This window comes from Gobio gobio (assembly GCF_949357685.1).
Source record: "Gobio gobio genome assembly, chromosome: 4".
Classification (NCBI taxonomy): domain Eukaryota; kingdom Metazoa; phylum Chordata; class Actinopteri; order Cypriniformes; family Gobionidae; genus Gobio; species Gobio gobio.
This window is the reverse complement of record NC_137100.1, coordinates 69,133,617-69,148,415: the sequence shown is the minus strand read 5'-3', so window position 1 is coordinate 69,148,415 and position 14,799 is coordinate 69,133,617. Positions and strand designations below refer to the sequence as shown.

Genomic DNA, 14,799 nt, shown 5'->3' with positions numbered 1-14,799 from the left:
CCAAATTATTAATAAAAACATAGGATGTACGGTGAAATATGAATGAAAGCATTCAAGACGTGCTCCACATCATTAGTACTAAACGCACAGATATTTCAGATGATTAAGGAAAGATACCATAATCACAAAGGTATAAATATTAACAAAAGTAATTAAAGTAGACTGTGGGTAATGTTACTTAACCAGTTTGAAGCAGTTGTTGAACTTTTTTTAATATCTAACTTACGAGAAACAAAATGTCGACGCGTCCTCTCCAGCAGCTTGAATATTCCCGTTGCCATGGCAACTCTCACCGGCCACCAGGACTTATACAGTTTTATAAAAGCTATTTATTATTTGTAGTAAAGTGTAAGATCACCTCAGAAAGATGAATTCTTCTGTCAGGCTCAGTTAAAGCCTCAGACTAACGCTGGAGATGAGATGCTGTAGCCAGGCTATGACTGTCATTATTCCAACATCATGTTCAACATGTTACGAAATAAAACGTTTAATGCCTCATAAAATGAGCTTTCCTCTCTTGTCAGCATTAGCCTGGTTTGAGTGCTCACACACTCTTCAATTGTGGAGGCGAGCGCTGTATATCAGTCACAGAAGGTCGTACACTCACAGTTCTCGGATCAGGGCGTTTACATGGTGAGATTTTTCGTTTGATCGGTTCATGAAAAGGTTTATCCCGCCCCTCTCAAACCCATTACAATTTCATTCCGTTTGGCCATTTTTATTCCGATTGAGGTGTTTATATGGAGTATTTTCATTCGGATTGGACTTTTATACCGGTTACAGAGCTCCATGTAAACACACCTACTGTCGCTTTAGCTCCTGATGGTTCTCTTCCTGTCTGAGAATGAGCTCAGTTTGTGTGTGTGTGTGTGTGTTCTGCTGTTCTCCAGACCTTCCCGTCCTCAGGCCCGCTGTCGTCCGCCGGGTCGTCCAGCGCCGCTCCTCCTCAGGCCATCCACACACTGAAGGAGCACAACCGCCTCCTCACACAGGTCAGAGGTCACACTCAGATATCAGATGAGAGCCACTGGCTTGCACTTGCTATAATGTTTTAAAGGTCCCATGGCATGGCATTTTTCTATTATTTTGTAATGTTTCCTGAAGTGTACTTATATTGTTAGTATGATTTTTACATCATAAAATGTCATAATTTAGAAATAAAGGGCATTTTTTCTATACTGATGTTTGCCTGTGGCTGAATGCCCTGTTTCAAGAGGCGTGTCTGCTGTGAGACAGTAAAAACGCCCACTGTTGTGATTGGCTGACATCTTTGCATTTGAAATGAGCGGAGGGGGCGTGGTTTAATGAGGTCTACCAGGCACGAGCTGCTGCCAGAGAGACGGATGGACCTGAGTTCACTTCTCATCAGTTCTGTCAGTCTCAGTTCAGTGAACTGTTGTAGTTACTAGAGTATACTTCAGGTTATTCTTTTATTTCTAGTCGGAGGGGCTGTCACTCATGTCAGAAAGTTAGTAACTTTAGTAAATTATGGATCAGCGCTGACTGGAGACGCAAACCGTTTAGAACGATTCAGTCATTCAGTCGGTTCACTAAAAAGAACCATTTCAAAAGAATGATTAGTTTGCGAACCGAACATCACTAATGTACCAAAGACGGAGCGATTGCTAACAAAGTTATTTATAGTAACTACTGAGTTGTTAGAGCGCTGTCAGCGCGAGTTTATTGTGTTTGTATCTGAGAGTTCTGAATAAACACGAGTCCCAGTCACACCGAGTCCGTCTTCATCATTATTCTACCAACTTTGTAACACATGCAATGTAGCATTACAGCGAGATGAACGAGTTAGTAAGTGTTGATTATAGCATTATTTTAAGATATGTTCCAATCATATGAAAAGCGTCAGTGACGCGCATTGAGTACACAGCGCAAACAAAGACACAACAGCAGTAATCGAATGTAATCCAGTTTATTGTGGGGATAGCTGGCTAGCCTAGCCGGATACCCTCACGCTTACCCCCCTTCTGCTTAATCTCACGCCGCGTTTGGTGCCTCCGCTGTGGGCCAGATGCAGTACTGGGGGTCGGGGATGTTGAAGATGCAGTACTGGGGGTCGGTGATGTTGAAGATGCAGTACTGGGGGTCGGGGATGTTGAAGATGCAGTACTGGGGGTCGGGGATGTTGAAGATGCAGTACTGGGGGTCGGGGATGTTGAAGATGCAGTACTGGGGGTCAGTGATGATGAACATGCAGTACTGGGGGTCGGGGATGTTGAAGATGCAGTACTGGGGGTCAGTGATGATGAAGATGCAGTACTGGGGGTCAGTGATGTTGAAGATGCAGTACTGGGGGTCGGGGATGTTGAAGATGCAGTACTGGGGGTCAGTGATGTTGAAGATGCAGTACTGGGGGTCGGGGATGTTGAAGATGCAGTACTGGGGGTCAGTGATGATGAAGATGCAGTACTGGGGGTCGGTGATGATGAAGATGCAGTACTGGGGGTCAGTGATGATGAAGATGCAGTACTGGGGGTCGGGGATGTTGAAGATGCAGTACTGGGGGTCGGGGATGTTGAAGATGCAGTACTGGGGGTCGGAGATGTTGAAGATGCAGTACTGGGGGTCAGTGATGTTGAAGATGCAGTACTGGGGGTCAGTGATGTTGAAGATGCAGTACTGGGGGTCAGTGATGTTGAAGATGCAGTACTGGGGGTCGGTGATGTTGAAGATGCAGTACTGGGGGTCGGGGATGTTGAAGATGCAGTACTGGGGGTCGGAGATGTTGAAGATGCAGTACTGGGGGTCGGTGATGTTGAAGATGCAGTACTGGGGGTCAGTGATGATGAAGATGCAGTACTGGGGGTCGGGGATGTTGAAGATGCAGTACTGGGGGTCGGAGATGTTGAAGATGCAGTACTGGGGGTCGGGGATGTTGAAGATGCAGTACTGGGGGTCGGAGATGTTGAAGATGCAGTACTGGGGGTCGGGGATGATGAAGATGCAGTACTGGGGGTCAGTGATGTTGAAGATGCAGTACTGGGGGTCGGGGATGTTGAAGATGCAGTACTGGGGGTCGGGGATGTTGAAGATGCAGTACTGGGGGTCGGGGATGTTGAAGATGCAGTACTGGGGGTCAGTGATGATGAAGATGCAGTACTGGGGGTCGGGGATGTTGAAGATGCAGTACTGGGGGTCGGAGATGATGAAGATGCAGTACTGGGGGTCGGGGATGTTGAAGATGCAGTACTGGGGGTCGGAGATGTTGAAGATGCAGTACTGGGGGTCGGTGATGTTGAAGATGCAGTACTGGGGGTCAGTGATGTTGAAGATGCAGTACTGGGGGTCGGTGATGTTGAAGATGCAGTACTGGGGGTCGGTGATGTTGAAGATGCAGTACTGGGGGTCGGGGATGTTGAAGATGCAGTACTGGGGGTCGGGGATGTTGAAGATGCAGTACTGGGGGTCAGTGATGATGAAGATGCAGTACTGGGGGTCAGTGATGATGAAGATGCAGTACTGGGGGTCGGGGATGTTGAAGATGCAGTACTGGGGGTCGGGGATGTTGAAGATGCAGTACTGGGGGTCGGTGATGTTGAAGATGCAGTACTGGGGGTCAGTGATGATGAAGATGCAGTACTGGGGGTCAGTGATGATGAAGATGCAGTACTGGGGGTCAGTGATGATGAAGATGCAGTACTGGGGGTCGGGGATGTTGAAGATGCAGTACTGGGGGTCGGGGATGTTGAAGATGCAGTACTGGGGGTCGGGGATGTTGAAGATGCAGTACTGGGGGTCGGGGATGTTGAAGATGCAGTACTGGGGGTCGGGGATGTTGAAGATGCAGTACTGGGGGTCGGGGATGTTGAAGATGCAGTACTGGGGGTCGGGGATGTTGAAGATGCAGTACTGGGGGTCAGTGATGATGAAGATGCAGTACTGGGGGTCAGTGATGTTGAAGATGCAGTACTGGGGGTCGGGGATGTTGAAGATGCAGTACTGGGGGTCAGTGATGTTGAAGATGCAGTACTGGGGGTCGGGGATGTTGAAGATGCAGTACTGGGGGTCAGTGATGATGAAGATGCAGTACTGGGGGTCGGGGATGTTGAAGATGCAGTACTGGGGGTCGGAGATGTTGAAGATGCAGTACTGGGGGTCGGTGATGTTGAAGATGCAGTACTGGGGGTCAGTGATGTTGAAGATGCAGTACTGGGGGTCGGGGATGTTGAAGATGCAGTACTGGGGGTCAGTGATGATGAAGATGCAGTACTGGGGGTCGGGGATGTTGAAGATGCAGTACTGGGGGTCGGAGATGTTGAAGATGCAGTACTGGGGGTCGGGGATGATGAAGATGCAGTACTGGGGGTCAGTGATGATGAAGATGCAGTACTGGGGGTCGGTGATGTTGAAGATGCAGTACTGGGGGTCGGTGATGTTGAAGATGCAGTACTGGGGGTCGGGGATGATGAAGATGCAGTACTGGGGGTCGGGGATGTTGAAGATGCAGTACTGGGGGTCGGTGATGTTGAAGATGCAGTACTGGGGGTCGGGGATGATGAAGATGCAGTACTGGGGGTCGGTGATGTTGAAGATGCAGTACTGGGGGTCGGTGATGTTGAAGATGCAGTACTGGGGGTCGGGGATGTTGAAGATGCAGTACTGGGGGTCAGTGATGATGAAGATGCAGTACTGGGGGTCGGGGATGTTGAAGATGCAGTACTGGGGGTCGGAGATGTTGAAGATGCAGTACTGGGGGTCGGAGATGTTGAAGATGCAGTACTGGGGGTCAGTGATGATGAAGATGCAGTACTGGGGGTCAGTGATGATGAAGATGCAGTACTGGGGGTCGGTGATGTTGAAGATGCAGTACTGGGGGTCGGTGATGTTGAAGATGCAGTACTGGGGGTCGGGGATGTTGAAGATGCAGTACTGGGGGTCAGTGATGATGAAGATGCAGTACTGGGGGTCGGGGATGTTGAAGATGCAGTACTGGGGGTCGGAGATGTTGAAGATGCAGTACTGGGGGTCGGAGATGTTGAAGATGCAGTACTAGCGGTCAGTGATGTTGAAGATGCAGTACTGGGGGTCGGGGATGTTGAAGATGCAGTACTGGGGGTCGGGGATGTTGAAGATGCAGTACTGGGGGTCAGTGATGTTGAAGATGCAGTACTGGGGGTCGGGGATGTTGAAGATGCAGTACTGGGGGTCAGTGATGATGAAGATGCAGTACTGGGGGTCGGGGATGTTGAAGATGCAGTACTGGGGGTCAGTGATGTTGAAGATGCGTTACTGGGGGTCGGTGATGTTGAAGATGCAGTACTGGGGGTCGGAGATGTTGAAGATGCAGTACTGGCGGTCAGTGATGTTGAAGATGCAGTACTGGGGGTCGGGGATGTTGAAGATGCAGTACTGGGGGTCGGGGATGTTGAAGATGCAGTACTGGGGGTCGGAGATGTTGAAGATGCAGTACTGGCGGTCAGTGATGTTGAAGATGCAGTACTGGGGGTCGGGGATGTTGAAGATGCAGTACTGGGGGTCAGTGATGTTGAAGATGCAGTACTGGGGGTCGGGGATGTTGAAGATGCAGTACTGGGGGTCAGTGATGATGAAGATGCAGTACTGGGGGTCGGGGATGTTGAAGATGCAGTACTGGGGGTCAGTGATGTTGAAGATGCAGTACTGGGGGTCGGGGATGTTGAAGATGCAGTACTGGGGGTCGGTGATGTTGAAGATGCAGTACTGGGGGTCGGGGATGTTGAAGATGCAGTACTGGGGGTCGGAGATGTTGAAGATGCAGTACTGGGGGTCGGTGATGTTGAAGATGCAGTACTGGGGGTCGGGGATGTTGAAGATGCAGTACTGGCGGTCAGTGATGTTGAAGATGCAGTACTGGGGGTCGGGGATGTTGAAGATGCAGTACTGGGGGTCAGTGATGTTGAAGATGCAGTACTGGGGGTCGGGGGTGTTGAAGATGCAGTACTGGGGGTCGGGGATGTTGAAGATGCAGTACTGGGGGTCAGTGATGTTGAAGATGCAGTACTGGGGGTCAGGGATGTTGAAGATGCAGTACTGGGGGTCGGGGATGTTGAAGATGCAGTACTGGGGGTCGGGGATGTTGAAGATGCAGTACTGGGGGTCGGGGATGTTGAAGATGCAGTACTGGGGGTCGGAGATGTTGAAGATGCAGTACTGGCGGTCGGAGATGTTGAAGATGCAGTACTGGGGGTCGGGGATGTTGAAGATGCAGTACTGGGGGTCGGGGATGTTGAAGATGCAGTACTGGGGGTCGGAGATGTTGAAGATGCAGTACTGGCGGTCAGTGATGTTGAAGATGCAGTACTGGGGGTCGGGGATGTTGAAGATGCAGTACTGGGGGTCAGTGATGTTGAAGATGCAGTACTGGGGGTCGGGGATGTTGAAGATGCAGTACTGGGGGTCAGTGATGATGAAGATGCAGTACTGGGGGTCGGGGATGTTGAAGATGCAGTACTGGGGGTCAGTGATGTTGAAGATGCAGTACTGGGGGTCGGGGATGTTGAAGATGCAGTACTGGGGGTCGGTGATGTTGAAGATGCAGTACTGGGGGTCGGGGATGTTGAAGATGCAGTACTGGGGGTCGGAGATGTTGAAGATGCAGTACTGGGGGTCGGTGATGTTGAAGATGCAGTACTGGGGGTCGGGGATGTTGAAGATGCAGTACTGGCGGTCAGTGATGTTGAAGATGCAGTACTGGGGGTCGGGGATGTTGAAGATGCAGTACTGGGGGTCAGTGATGTTGAAGATGCAGTACTGGGGGTCAGGGATGTTGAAGATGCAGTACTGGGGGTCGGGGATGTTGAAGATGCAGTACTGGGGGTCAGTGATGTTGAAGATGCAGTACTGGGGGTCGGGGATGTTGAAGATGCAGTACTGGGGGTCGGGGATGTTGAAGATGCAGTACTGGGGGTCAGTGATGTTGAAGATGCAGTACTGGGGGTCAGTGATGTTGAAGATGCAGTACTGGGGGTCGGGGATGATGAAGATGCAGTACTGGGGGTCGGTGATGTTGAAGATGCAGTACTGGGGGTCAGTGATGTTGAAGATGCAGTACTGGGGGTCAGTGATGTTGAAGATGCAGTACTGGGGGTCGGGGATGATGAAGATGCAGTACTGGGGGTCAGTGATGTTGAAGATGCAGTACTGGGGGTCGGTGATGTTGAAGATGCAGTACTGGGGGTCGGGGATGATGAAGATGCAGTACTGGGGGTCGGGGATGATGAAGATGCAGTACTGGGGGTCGGGGATGTTGAAGATGCAGTACTGGGGGTCGGTGATGTTGAAGATGCAGTACTGGGGGTCAGTGAGGTTGAAGATGCAGTACTGGGGGTCAGTGAGGTTGAAGATGCAGTACTGAGGGTCAGTGATGTTGAAGATGCAGTACTGGGGGTCGGGGATGATGAAGATGCAGTACTGGGGGTCAGTGATGTTGAAGATGCAGTACTGGGGGTCGGTGATGTTGAAGATGCAGTACTGGGGGTCGGGGATGATGAAGATGCAGTACTGGGGGTCGGGGATGATGAAGATGCAGTACTGGGGGTCGGGATGTTGAAGATGCAGTACTGGGGGTCAGTGATGTTGAAGATGCAGTACTGGGGGTCGGTGATGTTGAAGATGCAGTACTGGGGGTCAGTGATGATGAAGATGCAGTACTGGGGGTCGGTGATGTTGAAGATGCAGTACTGGGGGTCGGGATGTTGAAGATGCAGTACTGGGGGTCGGGATGTTGAAGATGCAGTACTGGGGGTCTGGGATGTTGAAGATGCAGTACTGGGGGTCGGGGATGCTGAAGATGCAGTACTGGGGGTCGGTGATGTTGAAGATGCAGTACTGGGGGTCGGGGATGTTGAAGATGCAGTACTGGGGGTCGGGGATGCTGAAGATGCAGTACTGGGGGTCGGTGATGTTGAAGATGCAGTACTGGGGGTCGGTGATGTTGAAGATGCAGTACTGGGGGTCGGTGATGTTGAAGATGCAGTACTGGGGGTCGGGGATGATGAAGATGCAGTACTGGGGGTCGGTGATGTTGAAGATGCAGTACTGGGGGTCAGTGATGTTGAAGATGCAGTACTGGGGGTCAGTGATGTTGAAGATGCAGTACTGGGGGTCGGGATGTTGAAGATGCAGTACTGGGGGTCGGGGATGATGAAGATGCAGTACTGGGGGTCGGTGATGTTGAAGATGCAGTACTGGGGGTCGGAGATGTTGAAGATGCAGTACTGGGGGTCGGGGATGATGAAGATGCAGTACTGGGGGTCGGTGATGTTGAAGATGCAGTACTGGGGGTCGGGGATGTTGAAGATGCAGTACTGGGGGTCGGTGATGTTGAAGATGCAGTACTGGGGGTCAGTGATGTTGAAGATGCAGTACTGGGGGTCAGTGATGTTGAAGATGCAGTACTGGGGGTCGGGGATGTTGAAGATGCAGTACTGGGGGTCAGTGATGTTGAAGATGCAGTACTGGGGGTCAGTGATGTTGAAGATGCAGTACTGGGGGTCAGTGATGTTGAAGATGCAGTACTGGGGGTCAGTGATGTTGAAGATGCAGTACTGGGGGTCAGTGATGTTGAAGATGCAGTACTGGGGGTCAGTGATGTTGAAGATGCAGTACTGGGGGTCAGTGATGTTGAAGATGCAGTACTGGGGGTCGGGGATGATGAAGATGCAGTACTGGGGGTCGGGGATGTTGAAGATGCAGTACTGGGGGTCGGGGATGTTGAAGATGCAGTACTGGGGGTCAGTGATGTTGAAGATGCAGTACTGGGGGTCGGGGATGTTGAAGGCCGACCGGTCAGTGCAGCCCGAGCTTCGGCGTGTGTGAGGTTTATCTCTAAAGAGATGTGAGACTGCCGATGTTGAGCAGAAACTCACGACTGTATGCACATTTTAGAACCGATAGACACGACGAGGACGTACAAAAACACTGACTCACAAGATAGAAAATACGAAAACACCGTTCTGTCGGGAGAGAGAGAAGCCGCAGTGTGTGCACGAATAATAAATAATTAGCTACACATCAGAAATCACTGATCACAGATCAGAAGGAACTGAAAAAAGACTTCTGTTTTCATTTGTACATCCAAACACTGAGAAACTGCCAGCATTCACTCGTGCCACAAATATAGCGTTTGTATGGGCGTGCCAGATTCTCTGGGTGGAGGAAAGGGAGGGAACCGTTCCTGTGTGGACGTCAAAACAGGAGACTTCAGGATTGGCTAGTCTGGCCTGTCATTTTCTCAAGGGCAGAGAGAGACAGCCAGAACTCGCTTTTACACCGATCAACATTTCTATCCACTTGGGGACAATATTCAGACTAGGGGAACTCATATTAATGTTGAAATACCTCATAAAATGAAAATTTCATGCCATGGGACCTTTAAAGGGCATTTCAATCTTGGTATTTAAAACAGAATGTATGACCTTTTGTGTAGAATAGTCCCTCATTCCTGTTCTGGAGAGAAAGCACAGTAATCGAGGTCTTTGAAATAAGTTTTCTCAGGATGTGAAATGCTATAATTCTGAAGGTCCTGGTGTGTCTTCCTCTCTCCCGAACAGGAAGTGAGCGAGAAGAGCGAGCGCATCACTCAGCTGGAGCAGGAGAAGTCTGCGCTGATCAAGCAGCTGTTCGAAGCTCGCGCCCGCGGGGCTCATGACAGCAGCGCCCTCGACTCCACCTTCATCTGACCTTCATCATCATCATCATCATCATCACCCCAGACCAGCCGGACTTCATGAAGCAAGCAGAACAATAAACCGGATTCCAGCTGTTCGAAGCTCGCGCTCGCGGGGCTCATGACAGCAGCGCCCTCGACTCCACCTTCATCTGACCATCATCATCATCATCACCTTCATCATCATCATCATCATCATCACCTTCATCATCATCATCTGACCACCATCACCATCATCACCATCATCACCATCATCACCATCATCACCATCATCATTATCATCATCACCATCATCATCATCATCATCATCACCTTCACCATCACCATCATCATCACAGAGACCAGCCGGACACTGCTGCTCACTGCGGCCCAATCACACCTTCATCTGACCTTCATCATCATCATCATCTTCATCATCATCATCATCATCACCCCAGACCAGCTGAGACTAAATGAAGCAAGCAGAACAATAAACCGGATTCCAGCTGTAAGAATAAACACAGATGCTGCTTTTAAAGTTCTGGCCGTTTCATTCTCACAGTCGGTCAGTCGGTCAGTCGATCAGTCGATCAATCGATCAGTCGATCAGTCAGATCATCGTGTGCTGTGGATCTTTCGTTTGGTTTGATGGTTTGAGTTGTGGAGCTTTGATTGGCTGTGCTGTGTTCCCTCTCCTTCATCTGAACACATGCATACGTCTTTGGCTGTTTTTGAGCATCTCATAATAAACTTTGCTGTTAAAGGTGACAGAAGTGGATCTGAAAGGGGCGGGGCTTAAACGGATTGGAGAAGTCCTGCACATCACCATAGAGACGTTATGATATTATGATTTAAAAATGATGAGGTCAAAATGAAAAATGCACCCCAGGACCAGGGATGGGCGATATGGACTTAAAACTATATCTATCACAATATTTTCTGGTAATGTTTGTGATAACGATATCAATGACGATAAAGATATAGCGTGACACGTGAGAGCCGCACACATTCTTCAGAAACACACACACACTGATCTAAAGTAAAGCGTTCCCGTCATCAGATACGCTCCTATAATAAACTCTTTACATATAAAAGAAGAACCGACTCATCAACACCAGCAGAAAGTTGCAGAAATACTTTTCTTCTGTAAAAGTGCAGATCATGTTAAAATAGTGCGACTGTGCTGAAAACATCACACAATAATAATTACACAGATTCTGCATTTATTCATACTCTTATAGTGTGAACAGCGAAAGTTAAACCCCAAGCATGTTTTCAGATTGAACTGATTTGCTGAAATCAAACAGTATTGGGTGAGCGCCGGCCAATGAGATCGCTCTGCATCAGTTTATGCTTTTCATAAAGGCTGAATAATTATAATTATTTTACAGGGAAACAGAGACACGCCATCGGCTAGGCTTTAGTGTTATTATCACAGGAAGACTTCCTCTTATCGTGGAGAGAAGGTTTATCCTAAACGATACGATATCGCCCATCCCTACTCCGGACGCCTTTATTCTGCTCCAGTCCGTCTTTGCATGAGGAACCGTATGATCAGGTTTCCTGAAGACGATTCGTCCGGGACTCGCTGTCTAATGCCACAGGAAGTGAGTGCAGAAGAACAGGAAGGTCTTTGTAATAATGGAAGTCATTCTAGAGAGATTAAAAGCAGGAAGCTTGTGTTTTTGTTTAAGCACTTACATCAGTAAAACACGAGTGATATTTACACAGTTAAGTTGTTTTTTGAGGCGGGAGTAATGAGTGAGAATGATTGGCTGTGGTAAATGACAGCGGCTCACGGATGGCCTGGAACATTCTTTCACTGGTTCTGCGTTTGTATGATTCTTTGACAGCTCATTTTCACCGTGACTGATGGTTTCATCTTTTTCCCGTTTAACCAGGGGTGAAGATTAATTGTATGTTATTTTATGAATGACTACCGCAGTGACATGACCCTTCAGAGGACTAAACCCTTCCCGTATATATTTACTATAGCCATATAAAAGCACAGCGTGGCATGAAAGTGCATTTCAGACCTGAATGATGTGAACATTACTCGAGAACTGCCTGGTTCTCTCTCAGCCCTGATGGCATGGAGGTCAAAGGAAGGATGTGGACGTGATCTGGACTACTGGATGTGTTCCTGTGATCCTCTAAAGATGGCTCGTGTCGGGAATGGAGAACGTCTGTGGGGTTCAACGACAGCCGCTGAAAAACAGGAAGTTCACAGCATTCAAAGTCAATCCTCTTTCGTCTTTCCTTGTTGCCGCTCGTGTTGAAGCATTTATACCTGTGTGATATACTGAGATCTGACATTAATGTATATCATTTGACCTCACCTCTATAAAGCCCTGATGATCTGCCACATGATTTTCAATTATTACTGAAATAAATTAGCAATTCAGTTTACAGAAGCTAGTGTGTGTGTGTGTGTGCGTGTGTGTGTGTGTGTTCATAAAGACACAAAACAAAATCAGCACACATTTCCCGCAGACGGACCGCAGCAGCTGAAGAGTGTGTTCTCTTCATTCTCTGGAGAGATCCTCTGCGTTCTCTGCAGCTCAGCGTTTGGATGTTGCTTTGGAAAAATGATCGTTAAAGTTCCTGTAAAGTCCAAATGAAATCTGTGTTGAGTTTGTTAGGGTTAGACATCACTCAGGGCACCAGATGTCGGCGGGACGGGGGATGAAGGCCCGGGCGGGAGATAATCGGGTCGGCCCATTCTGCAGCGGATCATCAGTGAACGTCCACAATAAAACTAACGTTATCCGGTGTAGAGTCACTGCAGAGGCAGGTGGTGATCCTCAGTCTCCATCAGGGTGGCTGTTCACAACATTAATCCACCTCTTCTTGATCATCGCTCATGGGCGTCACTAGGCCCTTTTTAAGGGAGCTCCAGCCCCCCTAAAAAATGTGTGATTTAAAGGGTTAGTTCACCCAAAAATGAAAATTCTGTCATTAATTACTTACCCCTATGTTTACATGGAGCTCTGTAACCTCATGCCGTCAGACCTCCGTTCATCTTCAGACACAAATGAAGATATTTTAGTGTAAATCTGATGCTCTGAAAGGCCTCCATTGGCTCAACTTTACACTCTCAAGACCCTTAAAAGACACTAAAGACTAAAGTTACAAAGTCCATCTCACTACAGCGGCTCTACAATAACTTTATGAAGACGAGAATAGTTTTTGTGCGCAAAAAAACCCTAAATAACGACTTATATAGTGATGACGATTTCAAAACACGGCCTCATGAAGCTTCGAAGCGTTATGAATCAGTGAGTCGAATCATGATTCGGATCACGTGTCAAACCGCCAAACTGCTGAAATTTGGCGATTCAAACTGCTCATTCAACTCACTGATTCATAACGCTCTGAACCGCTGAATCGACTCACTGATTCATAACGCTCTGAACCGCTGAATCGACTCACTGATTCATAACACTCTGAATCGACTCACTGATTCATAACGCTCTGAACCGCTGAATCAACTCACTGATTCATAACGCTCTGAACCGCTGAATCGACTCACTGATTCATAACGCTCTGAACCGCTGAATCGACTCACTGATTCATAACGCTCTGAACCGCTGAATCGACTCACTGATTCATAACACTCTGAACCGCTGAATCGACTCACTGATTCATAACGCTCTGAACCGCTGAATCGACTCACTGATTCATAACGCTCTGAACCGCTGAATTGACTCACTGATTCATAACGCTTAGAAGCTTCATGATGCCTTGTTTTGAAATCGTCATCACTATATAAGTCGTTATTTAGGGTTTTTTTGCGCACAAAAACTATTCTCGTCTTCATAAAGTTATTGTAGAGCCGCTGTGGTGAGATGGACTTTGTAACTTTAGTCTTTAGTGTCTTTTAAGGGTCTTGAGAGTGTAAAGTGCATTGAGCCAATGGAGGCCTTTCAGAGCATCAGATTTACACTAAAATATCTTCATTTGTGTCTGAAGATGAACGGAGGTCTGACGGGTGTCCAACCACATGAGAATTTTCATTTTTGGGTGAACTAACCCTTTAACCTTTATAACATATGGAACTTCGCCTTCGTCCCGTCGTTTAATCAGCTGTTCTTCAATCCGCAGAGCGCACGTCAGAAGCAGAGGTGTGTGTGTGTGCTGATCTGAGCTCTCATTGGTCTGTCACCGCTCGTCAATGCCAAAATATTTGAGAAAGCCAATCATATCAGAGTAGGCGGGCTTTATGTTCACAGAAGCTGCTGAGGCTGAGCGAGACTCGACGTCAAGTGAGAGATATGACTAAACTAAACGCTTCATATCTGACAGCGGCTTCTGTACGTCAGAAATGTTAAACAAATGTCAAAAATATTCAGCCAAATTAATAAACTTTTGTCTAATTTTGCCATTTTGATTTGAAATAGGCCTATAATGTGATTCATAATATAATTAACAAACAAGAAATATTAACAAAGCCGTTTTCTTCAGATTAGGCATAAGATTAATAGTAATGAATGTGTGCATATTGTAAATTAATTTAATTCCATTTGTAGCTCTCAGTAAATAAAAAAGCTCAGCTTTTTTCAGCCTGTATAAGGCATACGATTAGTAATGAATATGTGCATATTGTGAATTAATTTAATACATTTAGTTACCTAGCTTTTCTGTTAGCCTTCAGTGAATTAACATGCCTACAAAAATGATTCATAAAACATATAAATATCAGTAAAACAGATATTTACTGTCTTCACTGATGAAAATGGAAAAAACTTAATCAGTCATATCTGCCCACTGACATGGTTCACTGAATATCTCATTTTTTGGCGTATGTGCGTATCTTAAAATGCACATATGTAGGCTAGATCATGGAAATCTAAATGTTCTCGAGGGAGCCCCAGAACCCCCCTAATTACCGCACATGTGGGATCTCAGTGACTATAAACCTGCCTACATTGTATGATTAAGGGATGTACAATATGGTCATGCAGAATAAGGCATTAATACTTGCTTTATAAGTAATAATAAACAGCCAATATCCTAATATGCATACTAATAAACTACTAGTTAATAGTGAGAATTGGACCCTAAACTAAAGTGTTACCATTTTTTCCCCATACCCTCACTGGGGCTGAGCCGCCCTAAAATGAAAATCCAAGAAACGCCCCTGTCATCATTTTTGTATT

At 47.5% G+C, this 14,799-nt stretch overlaps 1 protein-coding gene across 1 annotated transcript in view; it reads left to right on the top strand.

Moving 5' to 3' along the window:
- sapcd2 (suppressor APC domain containing 2) overlaps window positions 1-12,048 on the top strand; it is a 30,341-nt gene extending 18,293 nt beyond the window's left edge. The window contains exons 5-6 of the mRNA XM_079816285.1: window positions 891-992; window positions 9,546-12,048. Coding sequence (XP_079672411.1) covers window positions 891-992; window positions 9,546-9,674 — 231 coding nt within the window. The 3' untranslated portion in view covers window positions 9,675-12,048. The remainder of the gene's footprint in view (window positions 1-890; window positions 993-9,545) is intronic.
- The last annotated feature ends 2,751 nt before the right edge of the window (window positions 12,049-14,799 follow it).